General features: G+C 52.0%; 1 protein-coding gene and 1 non-coding gene across 3 annotated transcripts in view; one reads left to right on the top strand and one right to left on the bottom strand.

Annotated features, from left to right (window-relative positions):
* The window catches only part of RAB15 (RAB15, member RAS oncogene family), a 28585-nt gene extending 8471 nt beyond the window's left edge, over window positions 1-20114 (bottom strand). Inside the window, exons 1-6 of one of the 2 annotated variants that reach the window (XR_012073680.1) lie at window positions 19376-20114; window positions 3538-3598; window positions 2654-2714; window positions 2122-2199; window positions 1369-1458; window positions 83-148 (exon numbers count right to left, since the gene is read on the bottom strand). Coding sequence is in view for 1 of the 2 variants with exons in the window: in XM_006206965.4 (XP_006207027.4) it covers window positions 83-148; window positions 1369-1458; window positions 2122-2199; window positions 2654-2714; window positions 3538-3598; window positions 19376-19499 (480 nt within the window). In the remaining variant the exon portion in view is untranslated. The remainder of the gene's footprint in view (window positions 1-82; window positions 149-1368; window positions 1459-2121; window positions 2200-2653; window positions 2715-3537; window positions 3599-19375) is intronic. The other variant, XM_006206965.4, reaches the window with a different exon arrangement.
* A 2332-nt stretch (window positions 20115-22446) lies between these two features.
* On the top strand, window positions 22447-22519 carry TRNAI-AAU (transfer RNA isoleucine (anticodon AAU)). The gene has a single exon. It is a non-coding gene; the product is annotated as a tRNA-Ile (tRNA).
* Window positions 22520-24227: the final 1708 nt, after the last annotated feature.

Genomic DNA, 24227 nt, shown 5'->3' on the forward strand with positions numbered 1-24227 from the left:
TGTCTGCCGCCTTCTCCACTCGCCTCCCCCCTCTGCTGGACTCGGCCCAAGAGAAAGGGCAGTGGGGCTGCCAAGCACTCACCTCTTTAATGTTGAGGTTGGTGCAGGCACTTGTTTCGTAGAAGTCCATGCCATACTCTTTAGCCAGCTGCAAGAGAAGAACATTCCTGAAAGGGAGTCAGTAGGGGAAGGGAGGTGCCCACAGCACCTGGCGCATCCTCCTGCCACTGTGTTCATGGTCTGCGCCGTGTCATGACAATTTCTCAGAGTGGATAACTTCTCAGTTTAAGACTGGGAGCTCCTTCTAAGCCACAGGCTAGCAGACAATGGAGAAGATGCTCCACAAATACACCCCCCACCTCCACCCACCTCCACACAGGCACACACACATACACATCCAACACACACACACATCAGGTGACAACGACACCAAAATGTTGTGGCACCTTAATGAAAAACAGACTTTGAGGCCAAAAAGACCCAGACTGGAATACCAGTGCTGCCACCTAAGAGCTGTATGATCTTGGACAAGTTCTTTATTCTCCCTACGCCCCAGTTTCATCATCTGCTAAAGGGGGATGACGGTGCCTATTGACCAGGCTGTGGAAGGACCGAACGGGGTCATGCATCTCAGAGCACTGGCTTAGCAAAGGGCCACAGTACGATGCTGTATGTACTCAATAAAAAGAGTAATACTCCAGTAGGGATTGGCTTCTATTTTCAGTTTTTTCAATGACCATGTATTATTCTTTTATACTAAAAAACAAATGTATTTTAAGTGCTCGTGGGATGTCATGGACTGAAGAGGGAGAGAAGAGCTCTTTGGTCCCTCGGAGTAAGTGGATGACTCTGGCCTCTTTCGGTTCTCTGGGAGGATGGTCTCCCTGTATGATTGGACATTACCTCAGCACCATCCCCCTACCCTCCCTGCCCCATGGCTTCTCTGACCGTGGGCCCCTCATTTCCTCATTTCCCTTTGTACCTTTCCAGGTGTAAGGAGGACAAGGAGTGGGTGTGGAGGGGGTGGGATGACTGTAAGATGGAAGCTATGCTTGGATGCTGCCAGAGAAGATGTCAGCAACTTGAAGTCCTTCCTCCTCACTAACCAGGATGGGCTTTTAAGCAGAGGTAATCCTGCTTTGGAGGACTTAGAGCTGGGAGAGGTCTCTGTTTCTGGATGGACCCCAGTTCACTGTACTGAAGGACAAACTTTCAAGGACGGCAAACCATCCAGTGCCTCAGGCTCCAGTGGGAGGGGTGGGGGTTCCTGATGACAGTGACAGAATCCTGGGTCCCAGCTCTCAGGACTGGCCCTGAAAGACAGTGGACAACCTGAGGGATGGATCTGGCCAGCTCACTCCCACTTACCTGCTGCCCTTGCTCTCTTCCCACCTGCCGTTTCTGCTCTTCATCGGCCTTATTCCCTATAAGGATCTTCTGGACACCTTCTGGTGCGTACTAGGGACAAAGGACAGTGCCCGTGAGTGCTGCCTTTCTCTCCCATCTCCCCACCATACAGTCTACACTGGCCTCCACACCAGCACCAAAGTTAAGAGCCCAAGGGATGGAGCCGGCTGACTGCATGCAGGTGCCAAGCTCCCCAAGTACCATGGCTGACCCTAGGGGTCCCAGAGGGGTGTCAAGGGGACTGTTTAGGGTACAGGACACTAGTGCTTCCTTGGGTTGGACAACTGGTACCTGAGCTGCAAAAGACACTGGACTTAAGTCCAAGCCCTCATTCTCCAGAGGAGGAAGTAGGGACTTAGTTCAAACGGCTTGCCTGAGGCTCCGCAGCTATTGTGGCAGAGCCAGGACTGGAAGTCCAGTGTCACAGTTCCTCCTGGTCCTGAGATTCCAGGAAAGAAGCTGTTCATGGGGTTGGCTTTGTCCCAACTTGTTTCTGGGGAAGACACAGCCATGGCGGCCTGGCAGGGGACAGAGCACAGAGGGCATGGCAGCCTGGGCTCCCTCCCCACCTCTTACCCATAGGTCTTCATCCGGGGCTGAAGAAGGCAAAGCTCACCAACCCTGAGAGCTTCAGCGCTTCCCATCTGGCCCTCGCTTTGCTCTCCCCTCTGAGGTGCCCTTCCCCCACCCCCACCGTGAGGCAGCATCTCCTACCTCATCCACATCACTGACCCACTTCATGATGTGCTGGTAGGAGCGCTCGCTGCTAATGTCATAGACTAAAAATATTCCCTGAGAGAGAGAAAGAGAGAGAGAGATGGAGGAGGTAGTACACACAGAGATAGCACACAGTCATTGGGCCAGAAGCGGGGGTGGTACCTTAAATGCTGGGTCCCAATCTCCCTTCTCCCTGCTTAGCATAACGAAGATCCCTCAGCTCCCAGAAAAGTCTCCTTCTCTCTCAGACCCTCAAAGCCACTGCTTCCTAGGCTCATCGGAGAACTCTCTTAGGCAGGAGGGCACCCCCTTTGACTTGGGCCTTTGGTCTGGGGTGTTGGGTGGAAGTTGAAGTACTCAGACAGCGACTGATGAATGATCAATGAAAGACTGCCCTGAGGCCCCCCTTCCTCAGCAGGCCAATCTGAGGGCCCTATATGGGGAGCAGTGGCACAAATATCTCAAACACCCAGAGCCAGGAGTGTGGGTGGCAGCATCCCCCCTCTAAACCCTGAAAATGGTGGCTCACCTGGGCCCGTCGATAGTACTGCTTTGTGATGGTCTGATATCTCTCCTGCCCCGCCGTGTCCCTGCAACAGAAAGCCAGTCCTTCAGAAGAGCGGGGGAGGAGGGGAGGAGTATGAGCTGGGAGACCCTGTGCCTTTGCAGGAAAATCTAGAGAGCTGCAGGGTGAAAAATCAGTGGAGCTTTGGTCCCTAAAGGAATCCAAACATATCTGACTCTGACGGAGTCATTGGTGCTGACAGGGCTGGTGGGGCCTTGTCAACCGTATCTGTACCAGGAGCCACAACCATTAACTGGGCTTGGGTAACTGTCTCTAGGATTTGGTCACTGTGTCCAGACTGCTTGGACTGCTCTGCCTCCAGTCCTTCTGGGACCTCTGAAGGCAGCACCTAATACCCCTGAAAATGGGAGGCTGCTCCAAAGTCTGGAAAGATAGTGCTTCAAAGAGCGCCAGGCCAGAGGGCCACGCCAGAGGGCCACAGCGGCCCCCTGTGGCTATTTGTGGGAACTGCACTGTGCTGTGGTAAGGCACTCTGGCCAGGAACTCTCCCCCTAAGGGTGGGGTGTAGCCCTCCCTCCTTCTCCTCCTACCGCAGTGCAGTGCAGCACAGCCGGAGAGAAGAGCCTTATTCTAAGACAAACCCACAGTGCTTAGTTTGCCAATTCCTTCTAATTCCTGCTTTTTGGTGTCTTGTGGTCACTTCCGTAAAGTTTGCTAAGAAAGAGATGAGAGATTAAGGCTTATGGGAGCAGAGGATAAGGGTTTAAGACTTCAGCTTCTCTCCATCGAAGAAGTGGCCAGCTACTCCAGATGAAGCCTTTGGGTTCTGCACATGGCAATGGCAGCTAGGGAGCAGCCCAGGGTCCTCCCCCTCCTCCCAAACTCACCAAATCTGTATCCGCACTTTGATGCCGTCTACCTCTATGGTCTTCATCTTAAAGTCAACACCTGGGGAAAGGCAGAGGGCAAGAAAGTTAGGAAGGTTACCTGCTGAGAAGTGAAGTATGGTCCAGGGCATGCACACTTGAAGGGTCTCCTTTTGGTTTAATTTGGCAGAAAGCTGGCACAAGGTAAGGGCCTTCTTGAACCAAACACTGACCCACAGGAGTGTCCAGGACTTTGAATGGGACATCCCCTCCTCCTTGAGCTGCAAGCTGCCAGGAGTTGAAGAGCCTGGGGCCCAGAGGAAGTGAATATGGGGGAATCTCCTCCATCACTACCTCGCTCAGCCCCAAAATGTGTCTCACTCTACTCACGTGTGATGCCTTACTGTTTATACTGCTACAGAGAACCGCCTGTATTTATCCCTCCTGGAACTCTAATCCCTAGGAGCAGCACTCCCCTTCATTCGCCTGGGTTTTTTCTCTCAGCCTGATTAGCAACCAGGAGGGGTTATGGCACCATCGTGAATGTGGGGAAGGCACACAAACCCTGGTGAGAGAGGAGGACTGTTTCAGCCCCTCATGTGTATGAAGTCCTCAGCATCGAGCAGAGGCCCACCAAGGAGACAGCCTAGTGGGTCTGTTGTTGACCAGGCCCCGTTTACCATCGGAAGCATTGTTTACTAGGAACATGGGCTTTGAAGCCAGGCCTGAGCTTGAATCCTCACTCTGGCCACCTTAACTCATAGCTAAAACCTTGGGCACCTTGCTTCTCTGAGCCTCCATTTCCTCATCAGTAAAATGGGGACATTACCAGTCATTTCAGAGGGTTACTGAGAAAACCAAATAAGATACAGTGCCTGGTACCTAGGGGACATTCAGTCGATCCCAGCTATCACTATACCGAGTACAGCCCTGGTCCACAGTGGGTGCTTGTAGGCGACTGCCAGTGACCACAGGCAGAGGCAGTGGCACAGCGTGTCACTGGGAGAGGGAGAGTGGACACAGGGTTCTCAGGCTCACGTGCCCAGGGGCTGGAGGAGCTAAGCTGCCTTAAGACAGAGGAAACGTAAGGGATCTGGTGAGCCAGCCCAGGGCAGAAACATATCTGGGGAATTTTGCAGCAAAAGAAGTCGGCACCAGCAGCAGCACACAGGCTTGAATCCAAGTGGTGACAGAGAGACGAGGTGCCTCTCCCCAGCCCCAACTGTGCCTAGGCGCTGTGCCCAGTGATTCAAGAGCTGTGTCTAGTAAGTTAATTAAGCTTCTGTGCTCGTGCACTCCCTGGAGACAAGTCAGGGATGGGCATCATTAACTAGTGCTCGAAAAGGAACATGTGAAGGCTGAGTTCTGGACCAAAATCCCCAGGCTGCACAGCACAGCACCCCCGTCCCCTCAAAGATGCAGAATCCCCGGCTCCGCTGCCATCCCACCTCGGCATTAGTTCTTTGCAGACAGGAATACTGTCCCTCTTATTCATCCTGTCCCCATCTTTCTACGAATACAGATTAAATTCAGACTCTTCCCTCTTGCCATCAAGACCAGTCATCATTTAATTAGAAAGAAGAAAGAGATTCAGACCGGACAACCTGAACTAAATCAAGCTGGTCAGACGTGAATCATTTTTCACCTGCCCCAGATGATTCATATCTAGTGAGCTGTACTTTTCCAAATGGGCAACGTCTGGCAGCCGTTTTTCCGAGGGTGCCGAGAAAGTGACAAAGCGGAGGGTGAAGGAAGGAGGGCGCACCTGGCCTTGTGGGGACAGTGGCGTGCCCAAGCCCTACTAGGCAAACAGTTGTCAAGAATTTGCTTCTCCCCAATACCTGACATAGAAGGGAATGAAGAAAGCTTTGTTCTTTCCTGGCACAGTACCTTCTTCCCAGGAGAACCAGCAATTCTGTTCATTTTATAATAAACTCAGCTTATCCTCATACCAGCCCAGCAAGCCCAGTCAAGGACAGTGCCATGTACAAAGTGGTCACAAGGAGTGGGGGGTAGGATGAGAGAAAGGGATCTATTTCCTTTATCCCACAAACTTCTATGGAAACTTACTTTGTGCCCTGCTCAGTGCTAGGTGCAGAGGGAGTGGCCAAAAAGACAGATGGTCCCTGCCCTTACAGGCTTATTGGAAAGAGAACAAAGGCCTAGGGAGGTAAGATAATTAGCTGAAGGCCAGCACAGCAGGTAGCAGGGACCTGTTTGATGGCAGAGCACTCGCTGTGTGCCTGGGGGAATGCGCGGAGGGCTGTGTGTTAACTAGGCACAGACGCCTAACTGCGCTTGGCTTCCTGTTTCTGTGTGGAGAAGGGCTCAGCAGGGAAGGAGCCCCCAACATCAGGGGAACTCTCCTTGAGAATGAAGGCGCGTCTTAGGAGAGGCAGGGCTCACAAGAAGACAGGGAGCCGCCCTGGGAGTGAGCGCTGGGCTTGGATTCCTTCCCTCTTCCCTCACTTCTTAGCTGTGTGGCCAGGGACCACGCTGGGGAATTCTGGGGGTTCACAGCACCCCTCGAACCCTGTCATCTTGGAACCTAGGCCCTTCTGACCACCGATAAAATTTGTTGTCACATCGCTGAGAAGTAAAGTACTTCAGTGCTGGCTCTTTACCGGCACTAAGGAAGAAACAGAGAGTCTATGCCTTCTGAGGGACTTTCCTCTCCCACACACTCCTCTCCTTTTTAAATTGAAAGAGTAACAGCCCAAGGGTCTTCTCTAGTGGGATCTGTTCCTCTACTCTGCTCCCACACACCCTGCACCTTCTACCGTGTCCACCTCCATCGGCCCCTGTGCCCACCCGTGGCCTCTTCCCCCTCCCTGAGTGGCTCTTGGTTTTTCCCGCTGCCAAGCACTGCAGGGCAGAGGCAAACACTGGCCTGCTCTAGTCACCTGGAGACTCAGGCTTTCTCCCCTCAGCTGGGCCTCACAGCTGCTCAGAAGCCATTTACTTGAGGTGTGTTCACCCACCACACACCTCACGCCCTGCCCTCCCCGCTGCAGGGCTCAGTCCCAGTGCAGCGCCCCCCCGCCCAATGAAAGCATTCAAGAGAATACCTCTTCACTGTCTCACAGGCAAGGTGACAGCTGCCTGATGAAGCCTTTCCTCTGAGGCCCACCTCATGTCCTCAGAATTGTCCCATCGTCTCTACCATCCCTGCGGAAGAGTCCTCTCTCCAAGTCTCACTCTCAACTGTCAGCCCCCCTGGGTGCACATCCTAATGGTTTCGCTCCCTCTCTGTTGCATCTTCAGACTCTCCAGAAAAAGAGAAATTGTTCATTTACCTCCACCCCCAGTGTGTTCTCACTCTGGCTTCCCTAAGGCAGCACTTCACAAACTTTAAGGTGCAGGCAAATCATGTGAGGACTGTGTTAAAATGCAGATTCTGACTCAGCATGAGATGAGGCCTGAGATGCTGCACCAGCCTCTGGCTGAGGCTGGTATTACTGGTCCACGGATCACACTTTTGACAGCAGGCGTCTCGGGACAGTGGGTCTCAAAGTGTGATCCCCAGACCTGCAGCATCTTCACCAGCCACAGCTTGTTGGAAATGCAAAGTCTTGGACCCACCTAGATCTACAGAATCCAAAACTCTGGGCGGGTGTGGGGTGGCCAGGAATCTGTTTTAACAAGCTCTCCACGTGACTCTAATACATGCTGAGGTTGGAGAATTACATCTGGACTAAGGTTTTGCACGTGAAGCGTCAAGTGAGGCATCATGGGAGTGCTCCGATTCTCCAGGGGCGCTCTCTCTGCAGATGCTCAGCTTTAGAATCACCTGGGGTGCTTTTTTTTTTTTTTAATGGTACTACTTTGACTTTCCTAGACCTAATGAACCAGAATTTGAGAGTGAGGCCCTGAAACCTGTATTGTTAACAGGACCATAAGTTAGTTTCAGATAAAGGAAAGTCTGAAGGTTCTAATTTAGTGGAAAAGCCATCCATTGGCACTGGAGTCAGAAAGACCTGGGTCCGAATCCTGATTCTGGCATTTGCTGTGTGACTTTGGGGAACTCTCAACTTCTCTGAGCCTCAATTTGCTTAGCTATAGAATGAGAATACCCCTGGCCTCCTATAAATTAGACAATGTACATGCAGCTCCTGACACACGATAGGAGATATTTCTCTCACTCCTACCTTTTCTCTGCTTAATAGACTTCCTAGGGAGGAGCCCGGAAATAAGCCCAGAAAATCCTTGATGTAGGAAGGACTGCACAGTCTAGTCCTTGCTACTCCTCTGCCCTCGCTTGTCCGGAGACCAGCAGCTTCGACATCATCAGGGAGCTTGTTAGAAATGCAGATGCTCCGGCCCACCCAGACCTACGCCAGCCCAGGCACACTACCGTTTAGGAACCACTGTCTAGCCATCTCGAGACAGAACCACACCCCAGGCTCCTCATACAACTTATCATCATAGAACACCCCCTAGCTAGGGAATCCAGGCTCTCCGTCCTCATGCCAGCCCTCACGCCCTACAAAGGTGGTAGGAGCAGGGAATATTATTGCGAGGCACAGAGAGGTCAAGTAACTTAATCCTGTTCCCACACCCTATGGCTGAGTCAGAACTGCTGACGGGTCCCTTAAAGCCTACCCAGGGCACTCCTCGCTCACCAGCCGCTTCTCAGCGCCCTGAGGCTGCGGAACCTTACTGTATTTTCTGCCACGCCCCTGCCATCCCCACACCTGTTCAGGTATTACAAGGCGTCTATAAGTGAGGCAGCAGGCACACGTGGAGCAAGCCCACCAGCACCTATGTTCAGGGACCCCCTTGCTCCTTGAGAGTTCATGATTCCACTAAGCCAGTTGCATCACACTGGACAGCGCCACCTCGGTGCCCATTCAAGGGAGCCGACTTCCTTTCCCGGGGTTGGAGAACCCACAAATGGTAGTAAACAAGCAGCCCCCTCCTCACTGCTCTGGCAGAGGTCCTTAGAGACCTTGGAGCCCTGGGAGGAGAAAGTAAAGAGGAGGAGGCCCTCTCCCAACCATGTGCCCAAAGCAGCTCAGCATTTGTTCACAGCACCGCAGATACATCAGCCATGGTGTCTGCCACACCCAGGGTCCCTTTCTGGCTGGAACTGGTCAGGGTGGACATCTGACCCAAAGGAGGCCCATCCACAGGCTTGCTGGTGACCCACAGGGTGACCTGGCCAACAGGGGCAGGAGGAATTAGCTTAGCTGATCAAAGCAGCTCCCTCCAGATGGTGCGGAGGGAACTGGCCAGTGGGTTCCGAGAGGAGCCGGAGGCAGACAGATGTGCAGAGTGGGGGCTGGGGGCGTGGGTCCCAGCACAGCCACCAGTCCATATCAGACCCCAGGTTTCAGCCCACAGGTGTCCTTCTAACATAGCCCCTTTCCTTAGAGTGCGCCTCAGGATGCCTGAAAATTCTCAGCCTGTACTTGCCCATTGCTGCCTAACAGCTCCCCCGCTGGTGGCAGACATTTCAGCTTAGGGCTGGGAGGAAGGCTTCCAAAACGATGCTCCTTGCTGCCTCCTACTTTTTGTCTTGTACCCCAACTAGACGTAGGTACCTAAGGGGCAGAGAATATATTCTGTATTTGATAAAATTTTTTGTTTAAAAAATCTCTGCCTCCATATCAGCACAGTGCCTGGTATAAAGCAGCAATGCCACAGTGGCATCTCCTGCCCCAGACAGCACCAGGGGATGGGTGCCCATGGCTCAAGAGCAGTGGCGTGTGTCCTGCTGTCTGGCACCCCTCAGCTTTGCCAGAATTGAGGTTGCAGCCAGACTCTGGGGGTCATCTGGAGCTCTTTTCATTCCCTGAGCCTAGCCAAGCCATGACCCTGGGTTCCCTGATCTCACCCCACTCCCCCATGGGAGATTGATAGCTTCTTCAGCTAACATTTAATAAAGCTCTGTGTGCCAGGCTCTGTGTTATGGGTTTCATACCTTATCTCATAATCCTCACAAAAATTCCCACATCAGGGATTGCCATCCCCATTTTACAGGTGAGGAAACTAAGGCAAAGAGAGGTTAAGTTGCTTTCCCAAGACACACAGGTTACTAATGTAAAATCAGGATTGGAACCAAACTCTGACCCCACAATTGTGTGGTTAGTGACCCTGCCACTCTGTTTCCTGAGCCACACTTCCTCCAGGCTTTCCACGGCTTTCTTTGGAGGCAGAGAGTGATGGGACGGAGTGCTTATTCCTCTGGATGTGCTGTTCCTTTCTTTCCAGTCTTCACGGAGCCTCCACTGCTAAACTGGGGTGGCAGTGAGCTCATCCCCGGGGTCTTAGGAGTTGAGAGAGTGCCAGCAGTCTCCTGCCCTGTCCCTCTGTCCTGCCCCAGCCCCCAAAGCAGGGCCTCCCTGTCCTCCAGTTCTCTGACGGCAGCCCCGTTGCTGTGAGCCAGGGCTCGGGTGATGGGCTGGCAGTTGCTGGGCATGGGGTGGGGATGTTGCTGCTGAAGGAGCAGCAGCCACATGGCCAGTGACACAGCAGGAAGACCAAAGGCCATCGGTGTGGTAAGGGCGCACCATCACAGGCGTATCAGGACCTGACACTGTCGCTTAACTGAGGAGCTTTCTTGTCATTGTCTATGAGGCAATCCCTGATGTGAGGATTTTTCTGAGGCTTTTAAGGTATAAAACCCTTAACACAGAGCCTGGCACACAGAGCTTTATTAAATGCTAGCTGAAGAAGCCATCAATCTCCCATGGGTAGGTTGGGTGGGGCTGAAAATAGGGAACCCAGGGTCACAGCTTAGGGAATGAAAAGAGCTCTGGGAAGGAGGAAGGGCTGGTGTTGGGAAGAGGAAGGGGAGTGGAGAGTGGTGCAGAGAGGGGAGACAGCCACACAAAGCTGGAGTGTTGCAACAAAAAGAGAAAATGCCACCCACTGTGGGAACCAGACGACCCTCAGAGTCTGGCTGCAGCCTCAGTTCTGGCAAAGCTGAGGGGTTCAGGCCAGCACCTCATGGGTTAATGTCAGGTGCCAGCCTGCCAAGTGCCACAGGCTTCCAGTGGAAACAGAGCTCTTCTGGGTGCCAAATATTATCGCTGTGATCAACCACAGCCCAGAGGCCCAGCAGCGCGACCTGAGCCTTTTCATTAGCGATGAGATGCCACCACAGGAACAACTTAATACACCTGAAACCCAAGGCAGACACCCGATCCCTGGAGCCACGCTGGCTCCAGTTACCAAGCCAATTCTCAAGAAGGCCCCAGCCCCACCTCTGCAGGAAACCAGCATGTGCTAGACACGTGGAGCCCTTTGTGGGACGGGGCAGGAGGTCACCTGAGCAACCCCAAAACAAACTTTAGGGAAACTCAGACTCTGTGGGGAGGTGGCCGCCTGACTTGGCCACCCCAAACAAGGCACCAGAGTAATCCCCTTCCCTCTGCAAGACAGGAGACCAGTAACACCATTTCCCCCACAGCTGAGGGACAAGCGAGGGGAAGAACAGGGAGGGGAAGAATACAGAGGGAGAGCTAAGGGACCAAGCACAGGAGAAGATTCCAGACGAAGGCTCAGGGCACACAAATGTCTCTCACACCAGTTAGAATGTCTCTGCCCAAACCTGCCACTTGAGGTATCCCCTCCCTTCCTTCTGTCTGCTGGGCTGCATGCCACTGACTTCCTCTTACCCCTGCAGAGTGACTGTCCTCCTGGAAAAGTTGCCCCCAGGCTCTCCGAGCAAACGCATGAGGCAGCATTCACTCTGGGAGTGCTAGGAAGCAGGGCCTCTGGTAGGCAGGCAGAATCCTGATCTTCTAACTCTAGGCACTGAGGTCAAAGTCTCTGATTTGGAGGCCCACCCACAAGAATGGCGATATCAGAATGATACTCTAACCCTCCTTTCCTTTCTTTCTTTCTTTTCTTTTTACTATTTTTTTGGTTGGGGGAGGAGATAATTAGGTTTATTTTTGTATTCACTTTTAGAGGAGGAACTGGGGATTGAACTCAGGACCTCATAGACACTAAGCATGCACCCTACCACTTGAGCTATATCCTCCTCCCCCATCCTTTCTTTTTTAAGACACAAACTGATGTGTGTGCATGCGTGCATATGCACACATTCCCACACCTGCTCACACACATACACAGACACATGGACACCCTCAATGTGAAAGGACAGTGGTGATATGGGGACCAGGACAACTCCGGAGGCTACCTACCACCTTCACATCAAATCTTGAAGGTCTCTTTGGAGACCCAGGACCTGAGGGGCTGTTATCCTGCAGAAGGGTTCCCAGTCAAACACGGACCCCATGATGCTGGAAAGGATGTGTGCTCCTACACCTGAGCCCTAGGAGCTCCTACTCCCTAGTCCTGGAGGGTCACTTAGGCAGCCTGGCTGAGCTGATGCCTATCCTGACACCAGCAGTGACCTTGAACTACAGGCAATACTGACCTTAATCTAAGTCACTGACCCCCTCATCTCTGCATTGACCAAAGAGGACCCCACTCGCACAAATCGTGGGAGCCACTTTCTTGCTCCCTGCTATGTCTGAGCTTCTCCTGTGACATGTATGTGAGCAGAAGAGCTAAAAACTACTGGAAATTGTTCACCCCTTGCAGAACTCTCCCTTCTTCTTACAGTCCCAAACACAAGAGTACACAGTGAGGTTCTCATTGTGAGTCCCCCAAAACCAGTACCACTTACAACTTCCTTCAGGGAAGAGCAAACATGCTCTAGGAAAATGCATGCATTCATTCACTCATTCACTCTGTCATTCATTCATTCATTCATTCAAACTGTTACTGAATGCCTACCATGTGCCAAGAATTAAGCTAGGTACTAGAAGACACAGCAGTGAATACTTGTCTTCAGAGAGCTTCCATTCTAGTGGGAAAACAGATAATAAGTAAGTAAACTAGTCCCTTCAGAGAGTGGTTAAGTGTTGAGGCAAAAGCATAATAATGGAGCAGAGAGTGAGGGCATCCGGGCACAAGCCGCTTTAGATTGGCTGGTCAGAGAAGACCTTTTAAAGGAGATGACATTTGAGCCGAGGCCTGAACGACAAGAAGGTAGCAGCAGGGAGAAGATCTGAAGGGTCAGGGCCCCGGGCCGAGGAAGCAGCAAATGTCCCTCAGGCAGGAACACATCTCTGTCGAACTCGCAGTTCCTCAGAAGAGAAAAACAGAGGGACCACATTATTCTTTCCTCTGTTATAAAGAGGGACAGCTCAGCAAGGCTCCACCCTTCTCTGGGCTCCCTGGGGCACCCACCCTCTCATGGGGGTGTGTGCACACACATACATATAAACTTGTCCGAGGCTCTAACTGAAGAACCTATCAAGGGACTTCTCCAACACCAGCAAGGCCAACTGTACGATGGGATCTCTGAATGGCTCACGTGTGTTGAGTGCACCGTTCCTGTGCCCAGAGTAGGTATTCAGGAAACATCCGTCCCTGTGCCCTTCCCCCTACCACAAGCACAGGCCCCCTTAGGGCCTCCATGCCCTGTACCGGGTGCGCCCGTTGCCCCTGCCCTGCCCGGCTCTGGCAGCCCCTGACCTGGGTCAGTAGGTACCACTGAGGCAGCCAAGACCTGCCAGGCCTCTGACCACTCACTCTTCTGCCCTCCTCTGAGCCTCTTCCAGGCTGGGCCATGTTGACAGGCAGCAGAAGGTTCCAGGAAGAAGAGACTGGGGCCTGCAGCCTCAGGAGCACACATTCTGGAGGGGACAGGGCCTCTAGGTGCGTCTGCCCTCGCACAGAGCCCACACAGCAAACTCCCAGCAAGGGTCTAGTTGAACTTAAGCTGGTACGACCATGACCTGCCACTACCGGCCAGGCCTGCCCGCAGAAGAGTAGCCCCCCAGGCCGTGAGGTGTTTTCCACACATCTCTCCCCTACCCTCATCCCCTGGGCAACCCCACTGAGTCTTTAAGGCCTCATTCAAATGTCACTTCTTGTGTGAAGCCTTCGCCAACCAACCCAGGAGGAATCTATCACTCCCCCGTGATTCCAGAGCATTCTGACATCGCTTTTGCATAATATTCTGGTTGTCTGTTCGGATGCCTGACTCCTCAACAGCTCTGTGAGCTCCCAGAGGGCAAAATAGCATCTTCCTCATGCCGTATTCTCATTGCCTGGCAGAAGGTAGATACTCAGTAAATAGTATTCAACAAAGGTGAATAAGTGAAAGAAAAAAATAAATAGTGGGCCAGTGAGGGAATAAATGAGTGAATGACTAAAGTCAGGATATCCCAGGAGAAAAGATCCTGTGGAGAGAAAAGTTTCATCAGGGAAAAGCCATCAGGAAATGACCCACATTTGGGAGCCAACAGTCAGCGTTCTCTGTAGATCACGGGTCCCAGTCAGAGATCTCCGCAAATATGTTATCAAAATAGTACCATGAGGGCAACACTCAGATTCGGCCCCAAAGGTGCCCCGGTCAGACTCCTCAATCACAGCCCCCTGACGGTCCCCCAGAGCATCATATCAAGAGGAGACTTGGCACAACTGTCCCTCCAGCCCAGAGCCCTCAGATGGGGTGGGGAGGCACACGTCCTCTCCGCTTTGGCTCACAGGACAGAGGTTCTCCTTGGCAGCCTCTGGAAGGGTCTTCTGGGGTGAGCAAGGGCATGCCCAACACAGTCTGGGGAAACTGGAAGAGAGATGGTTCAAGTTGAGGTCACCTGCGAGCAAGACATGAGTCATCACTTCTTTTCAGCCTCAGTTTTCCCAGTTGTAACATAGGACTGATGATTAGTTCTTTTGTCCTCAGCAGTGGGAGGAATTAAATGTCCAGGAAGCTCTGTGGGCCCGTTGACAAAGCACACTGCCTGGGGCAGAATAGCCAAGGAGAGGTCAGAGGCCTGTGCAGAAAATTGGCAGTTTTACAGGCAAACGGGTGCAAATATTAGATTACGGAAGAAGGCACTCTGAGAAGAGCTGGCAATCAGGGTAGAAGGGTAATGGCCAAAGATCGACTTTCATGTTATAAAGCTCATCACCAAGCCTTCTGGGGAGCAGGGAGGAGGAGGGAAGGAGGAGGAAAGAGCAGGAACCAGGGTGCTCAAAGCCGTGGGTGAATCTGCAGAGCTGTGCAGGGGGCGCAGGTACACAGAGCAGCCGAAATGAGGGCTTCTGAGCCATTCTTGGGGATCACACCCTTTGGGAAGGGGGTGTGTGCAGCAGGGCCTGGCAGAGGTCTCTCCCATCACCCCTCTCCCCACTCCTCTGCCTCTGCATGTCCTCACCAACTCATTCTGCCTTCTCAGCCCTTGGTGCTGCCTGGGCAAGGTGAGGGGGAACTGGGACCAAAAGCGAAATTAAACCCAGAGCCTCCTCACGTGCTTCCTGGGAAGGGGAGCCGGCGCCCGGTTCCCACGTGGCTCACTGCTGTCCCCCAAGCGCCTCACATGGCGCCTGGCTCAGAGCGGGCAGTGCTCCGCAAACGGTGCCTGAATGACTATGCGGGAGTGGTGGACAGGATGGCCTCAAAGCACATATCGACAGTTTATTAATCTCCCACCTTCTGATGAGCTAAGAATAATCATAACACAATGATAGCCACTGCCACTTTTTTGAGGGCTTTGCCAAGTGTTCTGTATCCATTAGCCTCTATAATCTTCACAAGGACCTTTGAGGAAGATTCTGTTACTATCTTCAATTTACAGATGTGGAAATTAAGTGCAGAGACGTTAAGTAAGTGTCTGGAAGGCCATGACGGATCTCATGCCTGTGGTCAGCGTTCTTTCTGTTCTGCTCACGGCTTCTCACCTCCCCTTACTTTCTTCAGGGTCTGGGGAACAGGCTGCCTGTGGGCTGGGGGAGCTGAGGTCTCCCAACACGGTGGGGCGCACAACCCCCGACCCTCCTGTGGGTACACAGCATGTATACACGGTGCCCTGTGGTCTGGGGGCCGCAGACCTCAGGACCTCAGTGCCCAAGAATTGGCCCCAATGCCTGTTAGGCCGCTGGACTGCAGGTCACATCTCGCCCCCCTGGTCCCTCCCCAGTGCTCTCCCAGATCTTGAGTTACCCACAAGCCCTGGCCGCAGACAGAGAGCCGGTTCAAAGAGAGCCTTCTGAGAAAGATGATACTGCAATAGCAAACCCAGCCTGAGGAACCAGCCCTGAAGCCACAGCTGTTCAACCAGTCAAACTGGAAAAGCCACCATCCACAGCCTCCCAGAGCCCAGAGGGGGGCCTTTAAGACAAAAAGGTCCTGAGACCAGGTGTTAGGTCTACTTAGGGAAGACCAAGGAATGGAAGGAGAAAACCAACTTGTGGGCAGGCCCTATGGCTCGTGACTGGCTGCAGTGTGGCCACCAAGCAGAAAGGAAACCAAAGGTCCCTGCATGTAGATGTCCACTAGGATGGGACGTTGTCTCCTGCCGGGCAGGCAGCCTAGGCCCCATGAGGCCCTCTCAGAAGTTGCCAGGTTGATCCATTCGAACCCCTGCCCACTTCTGGAGGGAAAAGAAGAAGAGGTGACATGTGGAGTTCGGTGTTGGTGCCACAGGAAGGGGAGGGATGGAAGAGAGGGGATGAGCTGAGAGGCTCTGCTGCACCCAGATACTACCACTGGTCTCCCCTGACCGGTCTCCCTGCCTCAAGGCCCAACCCCACCCACAGCCAATACCCTAAGTGCCATCTTCACCCAGTCATCCCCCACTCAGAAACCCTTGATGCCACCTTGAAGGCTGAGTTCCGCCTCCTCAGCCAGGCCCTCAATGCCCGCCCCCTCATTCATTCCTTAGTTTAACATTTATGGAGGGTGTGCCTGGCCCTGTCCTAAGACTATGAAAACAAAGAGGAAGAAGATTTGGTTTCACCCTCAAGGCACTTAAAGTACGGTCTGGGAGACAGAGAGATAAACCAAGGACTGTTCTCCCTCTTCCCCTAGAAACTCCCTTCTGTTCCAGCCAGACTGCCCAGCGTTCCCCAACACCCACTGAATTCCCACCTTTGTCGTCTCTGCTCCTGTTACTCCATCTGCTCCTTCCCCTGCAGCCCACACTGCGAGGCCTGGCTTCAGCCTTCCCTCCTCCAGAGCCTTCCTGCCACCCCCTGGCCACAGGGCCCCTCTCCTTCTGTGACCTCCTCCATCTAGCGCTCCGTGTGGCGCCAGCGCTCACGGACCCTCGCTGTTCATGGGCTGCTGCAGGCGCGGCTACCATCGTAATTTAGCTGCTGACACCAGATGTAATACCTTCATTCCTAGTAACGATAATGATCATCATCGATCCCCTATGTCTGAAGAGTGCTCTCCAAGTGCTCACCGTTAGATTCTCTTATGGTAGCCAAGGCTCTTTTTTGCCTGTCTGTGTCGCTTCCCCCACTAGATCACAGGCTTCTGTGGGCAGGAAAAGGTGGACTGCAGTCTGTCTCCAACATGCCTGGCACGGTACTTTGTAGTGAATGCTGAATTAACTGGTTTAACAGGTGGGAAAATAGCAGAGAACATTACAGCACTGACTGCCCGCCTCTGCCTGGGCCCCCTTCCGGGTCAGCACACCTGCATGGAAAAGAAATGCTGGTGGCACAGACCCAGCTCAGGGCCACCTGCCCACCTGCTGACTGAAAGAAGAGGGCTGGTCAATGCCTCTGCCTACCTGGGAGGTCTCCTCACCACCCGCTGCAGGCCGTCCTCTGGAATGTCACAGGCTTTTACAGTAAGTGGCCTAAACAGTGAATCATCGACATGATCCAAGAATCTGAGCTCTGTTTTGGCAGTAACTGCCCTGCTTTCTCCATTCACAGAAGTAGCTCCAGGAAAGGCGCTGAGACCAATGTCCAGGATGGTAAAAGAGTACATCTTAGACAAGAAGCAGCTTGGGAGAGGTCACCACGTGTTTTATTCACCTATTACCTTCAGGTTGCAGCACCAAGCTCAGCTGCAGGATATACACATTTTTTTTTTTGGAATGGATAAATTAATGAATATGACTTGGTAGTACACATTTTCTTGGCTCCTTGATTTGTCTCCTGGATGCCCCTTTCACCTCCATGGGAAACTTTCTGTATCACAGAAGGGAAAGCTTTTCTTGACCATCCAACTCTTTTCCTAAATGTTAAAGTTGAAGAACAAGCCCAAGACAAGGCAGAATCACGAGTGCCACAGGAAGCTTTAAACAAGAAAGCATTTAAGAAACCCAGGGGACAGATTTTAAAAGGCTGGTGTGAAGAAAGGCAGGTTTCTTTCTCTTTCATGGAATCCAAAGTCCTAAACAGTCCAGTTTCCTGGGGAAAGGTGGACCCAGCCATCAGCGCAGAGAAAGTACCAACCTCCTGCCCTTTGTTCCCAAGCCTGCCACCTGTCCTCATATCCCATCTGGTCCCTCAGCCACTCCCAGGTGTTTCCCCAACATCTCCTCTTCCCTGAGACTTCCCCAGAGGGGACCTCCCTTGGACTCCAGAGCCTTCCCATCCCTCTGAGATGTCACTCATTCAAACGGTGGCCCAGCCCAGGTTCCCACACCTCCTAGGAGCTAGCCTTACAGCTCCCCTGAGGAAGATGAATGCATGTTTCCTGACCCTGAATCCCTTAAAGATAGTGAAGTAAAGAGAGAATGAGGTCCTAGGAACGCGATGATGATGACAACAGTAATAACAGGCAGCTTGAATCCAGCTTCACCATGTGTCTGGTTTTGTGCTCAGTGCTTTTACAAACATTACCTTGTTTAATCCTTACGACACCTTGGGAGGCAGGAACTGTATTATTCCAATTCTACAGATAAGAAACTAAAGCTCAGAAGCTTAAGTGATGTTCAAGGTCACACTGCCTCAAAGTGAGGTTTCCAAGTCTGCCTGACAACAAAGACTGCCTCTTAACCACGAGGCTCTGTTCTTCCTGGCTCTACCTGTCCCCTCTTCTCTCCCGGCAAGGAGTGAGAGTGGTGAGAGAGGGCGGAAGTCTCAAGTGGAAGCCGTTTCTGAGGGGAGAGGGGACCTGGGCAGGACCTGGGCAGTGCTGAGGCCACTTAAGGGCATCAATCAGGGAACCTGCTAGATGTGGGTGCGATGCCCTCAACTCAGACCTCTCAGAGGAGGAGGCCACTCAGGGGCCAAGAGGGAAAGAGCTTCTCAGAGGGGAGGCCACCCACTCCCTCTCAGAACAAGTGACCCCATAACCGTCCTTTCCGGGATGTCACCAGGCCTTGTTCCTCTGAGCACAGGCTCCAGCACTGCCAGATGGAAGAGATGTATTCTAAGGTGGGTCCTGCCTGCCTTCTGACCCGCTGGCCTGGTAAATAATCCTCCTGGTCCTCATCCTCCTCAGCCTCCTTCAAAACAAATGCTTCAGCTGACTGCATTTCTGGAGCTGGTGAGTATGTGCCCCTTCACCTGCACATTGGTTCTCACCTAATCTATGCCCTCCTCCAGGTGGCCCACCTTGTGACTTACCTTCACAACTGTGCCCTATCAACTCAATCCCTTTGGCCCCTCCCTTCCTCCTCCCTTTCCCCTCCACATTGGGTCACCCCTGATCTGAGGGTACCCAGTGACTCAGTGACTTGGCTCCCCACCCTGAACCCCTCTCCATGAGCACGAGCTTTCCTTCCCCCCACCCCCGCACCTGGGGGTGTGGGGATGTTATATCCGTGGCTACGATTCTTACTGCCCCAGCCTGGGATACCCACAGGCCTACACCACCCCGTTCTCTTGGCTTCTATGGGAAGGCTTCCCTTCGCAAGGCCCGAGCGCCCACCCTAGTCACGGACAACAGCAGGGAGACTGTCACCTCCAGGAGCACAGGCTTAAGTCACCCGCCGGTGGTCCCTCGCCCCAGGGTTTACCCCTCGCCCTCGCCTCTGGCTCTACCGCCTCTAGGCTGAGGCTCCCGGGCGGGGGAAGGGGTAGGGGCCGCCCCGACAGGTGGCGGCGGCGGAGAGGGTGGGGCGCCCCCTCGGCCACCGCCCCTTACCGATGGTGGAGATGTGCGAGGAGTGGAACTCGTTGTCGGTGAAGCGGCACAGCAGGCAGGTCTTGCCCACCCCGGAGTCCCCGATCAGCAGCAGCCGGAACAGCACATCGTACTGCTTCGCCATGGCTGGTCCGGAGAGGGCCGGGGGCTGCGGGCCGGCGGGCGGTCGGGCGGCGGGATCAGCCCCGCTCGACCGGGACCATCGCGGCGCGCGCCCGCCCGGGAACGGCGCGGGCGGCTAGAAGGAAGCGGGGCCGGCCCGCGCCGCCTCGCCGCGGCTCGCTGGGTGCCGGGAAGCGTGGTGCGGCGCGAGCGCGGTGGGAGGAGAGAGCCGGGCCCCCGCCCGCCCCTTCCCCTGCGCCGCCACCGCCCGGAGAGGGGGCGGGGAGCGCGCGCCGGAGAGGCGACCCCTCTGCGGGAGCCGGGGTGGAGCCGGTGCGCGCTCCCCGCCCCCAGGGTGCGCGGTCCGGGCAGGGGCCTGAACCTCCCGCCGGCTTTGTACCGGGACCCAGGACACCGGAGGATGGGGGCGGGTAACGTTTTGGTTTTCCTGCAGCCCTTCTGAACGGGGGAGTTAGGATGAGCCCCACTCAGCCCACCTCTACCAAAGTCGGTTTTCGGGTCTCGTCACTTCTTTCCAAATCTCATCCCGAACCTAGCCCTGGTAACTCCGCCCCCGCGGAGCACCCGCCCCTGCGGAAGCCTGCCCGCCCCTTCCCCACCACGTTGGTTGGTCCTCACCTGGGCTCACCCCAGGCTGGAAAGCCTTGGTCTGGGTCTGGATTCAAACACCCTTCTGCTCTTGAAGTCGCCATCTCCGGGAACCCTCGAGAATATTGCTAGAATTCTCCATCTCTGGCATCTGGCTTCTCCATAACCTTGTGTGACTGTGGCCTCCCTCCAATCCCCACTCCCCCACTCCTACTTTTTCTTTAAGCCGGAAAATGTCTGCTGACCTTCACCAGGATGAAAGATAAATAATCATAAAAACCTTTCCAAATGCACAATTCTTTGGAAGTGTTGTGCCAGCAAAGTCTGTGTTTTGACACTGAGCTGCTTAGGGTAGGTGCTCAGGATGCCTGTACATTATTTCAGCCCACTAAGTATTTCTGCTGGTGCACACCAATGGCACCAAAGAATGAATGGGCCTCTTTCAAGACCTAATTTACTACTACTGAATGTCTTAGCACAGGAGAGAGGCAAATAAATGCTCTCTGGAGTCTAGAAAATTGCCTATTGCTAACAATATGTATTAAGGGAGAACAAGTCTAGCCCATTAGATCTTTAAAAAGTGATGAAAAGTAAGTGTAGTTTGACTGTTTTCAGGCTGAGTATTAGCTGGAGAATGTATTTTTCAGTAGTAGGTCAAGGAAAGCAGTAAGTCCATTTACTCTACTTGAAGAGCTGTATTTCATGCAAAGTGTGTATATTTATAATACAGAGGAAAAAAATCCTGAACCTGAAAGTTTCTTTGATGCCATTAAAAGCTAAGAAAACAGATCCTGTGGATTCCATTAATATTTCCAGGTGCGTTTCTCTTCAGTGGATTTTCAGTGGGTTTCAAGTGCATGCTGAGGGCTCTGGAGTTGGGCCCACTTGGGTTCCAGTCCCAGCTCCTCCACTCATCAGCTGTGCAATCTTGAGCATGTTACCGAACCCCAGCACTCAATACCTGCTTAAGGCCAGAAATTACCCTGCGGTGATTTCCGTATGCATCTGTCGGTGGTAAGTATATCCCACAGATGGCCAGGGATATTTTCAAGGAACTCCCGCTGTCCTGCAGTGATTTCCATCCACACCACCGTGCGTAGCATGGAGCACAGGTTTAGAGCAGCCTGATCCTCTTTGGGTCCTGCAGCTGCCTTCCCACTGATTGGCACTGTAATGGTCAATACTCTCCACAGGCTGCCTTATTGGGACCATTACTGGCTCTCTGTTTGCTTTTGTCTGGGAAACAGGAAGGAAGATGCAACCTGAGGTAAGTTCCTTGTCCAGAAAGGAACTTCACTTTGAAGGAAATGGCTTTCCCTAAGTAAGATAGGAAAGGGATGCAGCTTCCTGAACAAATCCAGGGAAATGAGTGCTCAGACTCATAAAAAATGGAATAGATTTCATCATACTAGGCTGGCCTCAAATTCAGTAGCTTTACATTACTTAAAACAAAAATGGAAATGGAATAGTCTAGAAGCCGAAGCTTCTTGGTTTTTCATCCTGGCTCAGCTATTTTCACAGCCACCGTAGTGATATCTCTCTTTCCTTTTCTGTGTGTGTGTGTGTGTGTGTGTGCGCGCACGCGCACACACACACATACACACACACTCGCACACACTTGAAATGGAGGAGCTGAAATTTTGAGACGTTGTTAGCAAAAGAACCACATAAAGTAGTGGAGACAACAAAGTTTGGTTTAACCGGGGTCTTTGTAAAGGAAATACTTCATTCCATCCCCTTACCTCAGTCACTCAGTGGGACATTTGGGCATCCTCCCCAGAGGTCAGCTTGGACTGGAGCAGACTTTAGTAGAGCTGGGAGACACTTCTGTCCCACAAGAAGCCTCCAAGAAACAGTCTCTCAATTACGTTATACTGATTATTCTACTAGGGAGACAAGTGCTTGCCCTGCTCCCTGCTACCCCCAGCCCAACCACACTGAGCCTGCTCCCTGTTTAAACAACCAGCAAGAGCACCACTGTGGGATCTACTGTAACAACACCTGAATTAACTGGAGAGATGGCATCAACAGGCTGCCCACTGCTGAGACTCAACACAGTCAGACCATGGGACTCCTGGTTAGCAAAATCCTATGTCTCTTCCGGATTCATACTTGGGTTTCCAACTCTGGGTGACTGTAAGTACTGTGCTCACATAGCAGGAGGATTTCTGCCTTATCTCAGGATTGGAAGAAACAGATGGACCCCCTAACCCCCAACCCCTGATTATCTCAGTACTGTCTTCCATTCACATCCTTTTTCTTTTCTATCTCTGATAAATAGAGAAAGGAAGAGACTCTGAAATGACAAGGAAAGAGGGGAGAGGGCAGGCTGTCAAAGACAACATAAAACATGGCGGGGGGGAGGGTATAGCTCAGTGGTAGAGCGCGTGCTTAATGTGCACAAGGTCCTGGGTTCAGTCCCCAGTACCTCCATTAAAAATAAATAAATAAACCTAATTACTCCCCAAGACAAACAAACCAAAACTTAAAAAAAAAAAAAAGGTAAACCCCTTCTAAGGTTGCCTTGTAGACAGTAGGGGAGGAGGGGCTCTGTGACAAGTGGTGGGGAGAGGAAACTTTGGGACACTCAGCAGGGGTGGGGAGAGTTGACCCTGCAGTCATAAGTTAGCAAACTTCAAAAAGGCTATTTGGAAGGAGTGGTAATAATACACATTTGGAGGAGGTCACAACACTTGTCCAGAAAATCATTTTGAGTCTATTTTATCATTTGTCCGGCAGAGTAAAACACTGAAGTTCTCTTATGCCGAAGATCTCTTTGTTTACTGAGACTTTCTAGCCCTCCCTAGAAAGTTGAAAATCTCAATTTTAACAGCCTGGGAAGGGCTGCCCTAGGCATTGACCACCTGCTGGCAGAGAGGGGAAGAGAGGAAATAGAGGGTGAGTAGAAAGTTTTAAATTGCCAGGCCTGGGTGGGCTTGGTGGACACCATTTTTGCCCACGTTCCATTGGCCAGATCCCAGTCAAAAGTCACTACATGCAAGGGGGATGCTGGGCAGTCACTTCCCAGCTACAACTACCCCTGTGGAAGGGGAGCAGAACTCTAGTGAACAGCCAGCATTTCTGCCACACAAAAAGAAGGTTCATAGTAGCTCCCAACGCTACCTGTGTATCATCATCTCATGTGGAGCTTAAACAGTGCGTGTGCCTGGGACCAGCCCCAGTGATTCTGATTCAGTAGACCTGCACTAATGCCCTGGAGAATCTGTATTTTTAAAGGCACAGACTAGATTAAGAGTCACCGGTAGACTTTGGAGTGTACACTTCTGGCATTGCCTCTCAACAGTTTTTAAAATCATTTTTCAGATTTCTTTGTGTGGACAATGGTCTTTAATTGACTTCAGTTTTGTCTGTGCTGGTCAAATAGTTTTCACCATAATAAATCCCAAACAGGACTCAAAGTCAATACTTTTGTACAGGTTTTCCGTAGTAGAGTATCTGTAATGATTAATACTATATAATGTGATTAATTTTATATCAATATTTGACACAATAAAATAATGCAGTTATGTGTAATTGATGACATATTGATTTCTAAGAAGCTCATAGTAGTTCTCTGTGCCATAACATAATTGTATTCAGAAAGCTGTTCCTTTTCGAGTGATTTGAAAGATTCTTTTCCCCTCAGAGCTCTCCTGAAATTTCACAGAGTAGTAAGTGCAGGCATCTGCTGGGGTGACATTGCTGATGCAGATGGAAAATCTGGGGTGGAACAGAGACCAGGCAGAGGTTAGAAAGAACAAGGAAGAGGGAGGTGGGCTGATGTAGCATGGTGAACATAATAATTCTTAGCTGATGAAAGTGAGAGGATTCACAGGATGCTATGAACAGAATGATCCCCTCCCTCCCTTCCTTCTTTTTTTCTTAATTGAAATATGAAGTATAATTGACATATAACATTATATTAGTTTCAGGTGTACAACATAATGATTTGATATTTATGTATATTGCGTGTGCTACAAAAAATAAGAATAAAAAATAGAATTTCACAATTTCCACATTCTAATGTAATTATTTAATAATCGCTACCAGAGAATATTTACTCTTTTGAAAATATTACTAAACACAAATGTTATATATTAAAAGGTCATCTTCATCAACTGATTGGAATGAATTACTGCTT

This window comes from Vicugna pacos, chromosome 6, assembly GCF_048564905.1.
Source record: "Vicugna pacos chromosome 6, VicPac4, whole genome shotgun sequence".
NCBI classification, from domain to species: Eukaryota; Metazoa; Chordata; class Mammalia; order Artiodactyla; family Camelidae; genus Vicugna; species Vicugna pacos.